The 5,725-nt window shown below is 43.3% G+C and overlaps 1 protein-coding gene across 1 annotated transcript in view; it reads right to left on the reverse strand.

The window, feature by feature from the left end:
• Positions 1 to 5,725, reverse strand: part of OTOG (otogelin) — an 86,394-nt gene that overhangs the window by 37,572 nt on the left and 43,097 nt on the right. The window contains exon 31 of the mRNA XM_010830664.1: positions 1,208 to 1,234. Coding sequence (XP_010828966.1) covers positions 1,208 to 1,234 — 27 coding nt within the window. The remainder of the gene's footprint in view (positions 1 to 1,207; positions 1,235 to 5,725) is intronic.

Raw genomic sequence — 5,725 nt, forward strand, 5'->3', positions numbered from 1 at the left:
CCTTTGTCAGTTACTGCCACCCAAAATGCCACAGAAGGGAGAAAACTCTGCTCGGAGCTGTCTTGCTGAAATGTCTTGCCTGGTGTCAGACAGACCCTGCCTGTGAAGGGACCGCAGTCCTCCCAGCACAGATTCAGGCCTCCAGGAGTTAAAGGTCAGGGGCTATCAGGAGCCCGCTGAGGCTAATATTTTCAGTCACAGCAGGGACTGTGACTGGAAAGATGACCCTGGAAGGCAGGGCACACCAAAGCCTGTGAGGTCGGTTACAGGGCTGTTGTGATTGTCTAGGAAACCAGTGCCCCTTGAGCTGCTGCTGCAGCTGTTGTAAATAATCATGCTGTACCTGGTTCAGCTCTCATCTCATGGACCCCCTACCTGGTATCCTTGTCCCTCTAGTCAGGCCCCCACTATTTCACCCTCCAGGGGGACGTTTCGCAAACCAAAATCTGATCATGTGGGTAATAGGGGAAAAGCCTTGGGCTTGTATCCATATAGACTTGCTCCTGGCAGGATGGTGCCTGGAAGCAGGGGCAGAGGGGACCTCAGAAGTCAAAGGTGAATGGCATCAAGGACTTGATGAGCTTTTAATTCGGCCAACCTGGCCCCACCGCACAAAGATCAGTGCTTAAAACTATTCCTGGGCAGCCCTCCAATCCCATCCAACCCCAGTGATTAAACTGACTAATTGGTTCTAACACTGGACATTAACCTCCCTGGAGTCTTTAGTCATGACCTAGTTAGCGAGAAGTTGGAGCATATCCTGTTACCCTGAGACCTTGGTTAAAACTGAAGATAAATCTGACAGACTGCGCTGGACCACAGGTTTTGCCCCAACAAAGGAAGAGCAGTTTGCATCTGCCTTTGCCAACTCAAAACTTCAGGAAACCCAAGACAAGAATCCATGGGCCTGATGAGCCAGATGATAAAGGCTATGGGGCAGCACTGGTGCAAAAGGGGTTTCCATTTCCCGGTGAAGCTGCCACATGAGCACACCCGGGAAGCTAGCCTGCCCTGGGCTCTGACAGAGGCAGCAGAAGCTGCTGGGCAGAGTCCCAGGGCATCTCTGGGCCCTGCACTGTCAGGGCCCTCTCTGCATGATGGAGTCTTCCTGCCCCACATCACTCAGGATCAGCAGGGCCTCAGGATGGCTGATGCTGTGGCACCAGGGCACAGATGGCAATGCCTCGGCTTTCAAGGCTGAGCTTACCTTTGTTAAAGAAGTCACAGTCATAGGCTGAAAGACAGAGAACAGAGACCTCTTGAGAAGCCTGGAACAGATGGACAGGGCCAAGGGCCCTAGCATCCCAACTCTCCCTCCTTCCCCAAGGGCTGGACCTGGCCTGCCTCCCAAACTCCAAGATTCAGACATGATCGTTGATCCAGATGTCTTAAAGTGTAGGAAATACAATGGCTCCTCTCTTTGCCCCCAGCATAAAGCTCAAAGGCTGGCCGAGAGTAGGCATTCAGCATGAACTGAATGAATGAATGCTGGGACAGAAGGGTGTATTCTGTGTGATCCCAAAGGGCAAGAATAGAATCAAGAAATGGAAGCTCAGTTCAAGAGAGAGGTGACATATGTATACCTATGGCTGATTCAAGCTGATGTTTGGCAGAAACCAACACAATTCTGTAAAGCGATTATCCTTCAATTTAAAAAATAAATAAATAATTTTTTTTTAAAAAAGAAAGAAATGGAAGCTCCAGTCGAAAATGTTGTGGAAGGTACTAGAGAAATGCAAGCACAAGACAGAAGTTGGTCTTTCAACAGCATGGATAAGAAGGACCCAAAGGCCTCCAGGATCCAAGGCCCTGAGCGCAGTTTCCATCATGCTTTGATGAGCTCCTCCAAGTATGTGCTCCATATGCCCTCTAGTGGCTCAGCACAGCACCACAGCCTGTTCCCTTGGCAAGTCAGCCATGGATTAGTCCACTGAGATAAGCTGGGGACTTTGCAGGGGGCTTCTCTGGTGGCTCAGAAGGTAAAGAATCTGCCTGCAATGCAGGAGACCTGGGTTTGATCCCTGGAGAAGGGAATAGCCACTCATTCCAGTATTCTTGCTTGGAGAATTCCATGGACAGAGGAGCCTGGTGGGCTACACAGTACATGGGATCTTGCCCTTTGGGATCTTGCCCCATGGGTCACAAAGAGTTGGTCACAACGGTCACAATTGAGCACCTATCACTAACACTTTGCAGGGGGCACCTAAGCCCAGGAGCAAGACCATGAGAAGTCAGTTGACCCAGTAGATTTGGGACAAAGGCTGAGGAAGGGCCTCCCTCACTCATAGGCCACCAACTCCACCCCGCACCCTCCACACCCCATGATGAACACTATTCCTCTGCATTTGGCACTACCCTCTGGAAAGAGCACTCGGAATCAGTAGACTGACACACCATGTGGTTATGGGCAAGTATGTGCTTTTCCTCACTTGTGGATTCAGAAGATTGAACTTGAAAATCAGATCTCCAAGTCTCTGTTTTCAAGTGTGTACCAGGCTGCCCAAAGATGTGGTCAAGAGCCAGCTATCTAGAGACCCACAGACCTGGGTTCAAATCCCATTTCTCACTCATCAGCTGTGCATACTGGGGACAAGTTTCTCAACCCATCTGAAATTTAGTGTCTTCCTCTGTAGGATGGGAACCACCACAAGTATTGCCCCACAGACTGTTAAGGTCTGAACTAGAGTAAAGCAAGTGATCATTTCAGGAAAATTTAAGGGAACCTCAAAAAAAATCTCGGTAATCAGGATATGTCATACTTTAATACAACTTTTAAAATTTCAGAATTAATGAAAAATATCCATGATGAACAACATATCAAAATTTTAAAACAAAGACAAAAATCAGTGACTGCACCTTGCTGAGCCATATTGGAGCCTGAGGTGAAAGGAAAAATCAATAATATCGAGCCTGTTATTACTAAAATTGTGGTATTTTATTCATCGAAGATGTTCTTGCATTAGTTTTGATTTTTAAAAAGTATTGCCTGAAAATGTGATTTATCTTGATTATTGAGTCTTTCGGTACTCCTTTAAATCTTTGGCTCCAGGCACTGGCCTCACTTGCATTTCCCTAGTCCTGAATATTAAATGATTTAATGCACAGAAGGCACAGGGCCTGACACATAGTGGATCCTCAATAAACATGTTCCCTTCTCCTTCCAGAAGTGCACGCTCAGTCGCTTCCGTCCTGTCTGATACTTTGTGACCCCATGGACTGTAGCCCACCAGGCTCCTCTGTCCATGAGATTCTCCAGGCAAGAGTACTGGAGTGGGTTGCCATGCCCTCCTCCAGGGGATCTTCCTGACCCAGGGATCGAACTTGCATCTGCCTGTGTCTCCTGCATTGCCGGTGGATCCTTTACCTACTGAGTCACCTGGGAAGCCTCCTTCCTGAAGAACTTTTACCAAAGGAGAAGGAGAAGCAGACTGCATGAGGACCTAAGGCATCTGTGGTGGAAAGGTCTCAGGGTAAAACAAGCAGAGAAAAGGGAAACCAAAGTGTTTCTGCTCCATCTTCTTCCTGAGGTCATCCTGCCTGGAGCTCCCAGGGCTCAGGACATGCCAGGCACCACGTCCCCATGAAAAATTACAGGAACATCAGCTCTAGCACTAGTCCCGTGTCCCAAAGCGAGGCGTCTTGTGCCAGGAAGATCTTTGATGTGCAGGAACAAATAATAAATCTTTCGAATTTCTGTGTATTTTACTTCATCTTTTAAATATTTATTTTTGTATCTGTTTTGTGGCATACTTTACACTACTAATATATATGTACATGTACCTATGTGTATGTACATATACACATATATGTATATGTATATATATATGTGCTGCTGCTGCTAAGTTGCATCAGTCGTGTCCGACTCTGTGCGACCCCATAGACAGCAGCCCACCAGGCTCTTCCATCGCTGGGATTCTCCAGGCAAGAACACTGGAGTGGGTTGCCATTTCCTTCTCCATATATGTACATATATATGTACATATATACATACATATATATGTATATGTACATATACAAAGAGACATTACTTTGTCAACAAAGGTCCATCTATCTAGTCAAAGCTATGGTTTTTCCAGTAGTCATGTATGGATGTGAGAGTCGGACTATAAAGAAAGCTGAGAGCAGAAGAATTGATGCTTTTAACTAGAAAAGGAAGAAATGAAGAACCCCAGGGTTAGTAGAAGGAAAGAAATCTTAAAAATTAGAGCAGAAATAAATGCAAAAGAAACAATAGAGACCACAGCAAAAATCAACAAAACCAAAAGCTGGTTCTTTGAAAAGATAAATAAAATTGACAAACCATTAGCCAGACTCATCAAGAAACAAAGGGAGAAAAATCAAATTAATAAAATTAGGAACAAAAATGGAGAGATCACAACAGACAACACAGAAATACAAAGGATCATAAGAGACTACTATCAACAATTATATGACAATAAAATGGACAATGAGGAAGAAATGGACAAATTCTTAGAAAAGTACAACTTTCCAAAACTCGACCAGGAAGAAATAGAAAATCTTAACAGACCCATCACAAGCACGGAAATTGAAACTGTAATAAAAAATCTTCCAGCAAACAAAAGCCCAGGTCCAGACGGCTTCACAGCTGAATTCTACCAAAAATTTAGAGAAGAGCTAACACCTATCCTGCTCAAACTCTTCCAGAAAATTGCAGACGAAAGTAAACTTCCAAACTCATTCTATGAGGCCACCATCACCCTAATACCCAGAACCTGACAAAGATCCCACAAAAAAGAAAACTACAGGCCAATATCACTGATGAACATAGATGCAAAAATCCTTAACAAAATTCTAGCAATCAGAATCCAACAACACATTAAAAAGATCATACACCATGACCAAGTGGGCTTTATCCCAGGGATGCAACGATTCTTCAATATGCGCAAATCAATCAATGTAATACACCACATTAACAAATTGAAAAATAAAAACCATATGATTATCTCAATAGATGCAGAGAAAGCCTTTGACAAAATTCAACACCCATTTATGATAAAAACTCTCCAGAAAGCAGGAATAGAAGGAACATACCTCAACATAATAAAAGCCATATATGACAAACCCACAGCAAACATTATCCTCAATGGTGAAAAATTGAAAGCATTTCCTCTAAAGTCAGGAACAAGACAAGGGTGCCCACTTTCACCATTACTATTCAACATAGTTTTGGAAGTTTTGGCCACAGCAATCAGAGCAGAAAAAGAAATAAAAGGAATACAAATTGGAAAAGAAGAAGTAAAATTCTCACTATTTGCAGATGACATGATCCTCTACATAGAAAACCCTAAAGACTCCACCAGAAAATTACTAGAGCTAATCAATGACTATAGTAAAGTTGCAGGATATAAAATCAACACACAGAAATCCCTTGCATTCCTATACACTAATAATGAGAAAACAGAAAGAGAAATTAAGGAAACAATTCCATTCACCATTGCAATGGAAAGAATAAAATACTTAGGAATATATCTACCTAAAGAAACTAAAGACCTATATATAGAAAACTATAAAACACTGGTGAAAGAAATCAAAGAGGACACTAATAGATGGAGAAATATACCATGTTCATGGATTGGAAGAATCAATATAGTGAAAATGAGTATACTACCCAAAGCAATTTATAGATTCAATGCAATCCCTATCAAGCTACCAACAGTATTCTTCACAGAGCTAGAACAAATAATTTCACAATTTGTATGGAAAT

Source organism: Bison bison, unplaced genomic scaffold (assembly GCF_000754665.1).
Source record: "Bison bison bison isolate TAMUID 2011002044 unplaced genomic scaffold, Bison_UMD1.0 scf7180017864518, whole genome shotgun sequence".
In the NCBI taxonomy this organism is placed as follows: Eukaryota; Metazoa; Chordata; class Mammalia; order Artiodactyla; family Bovidae; genus Bison; species Bison bison.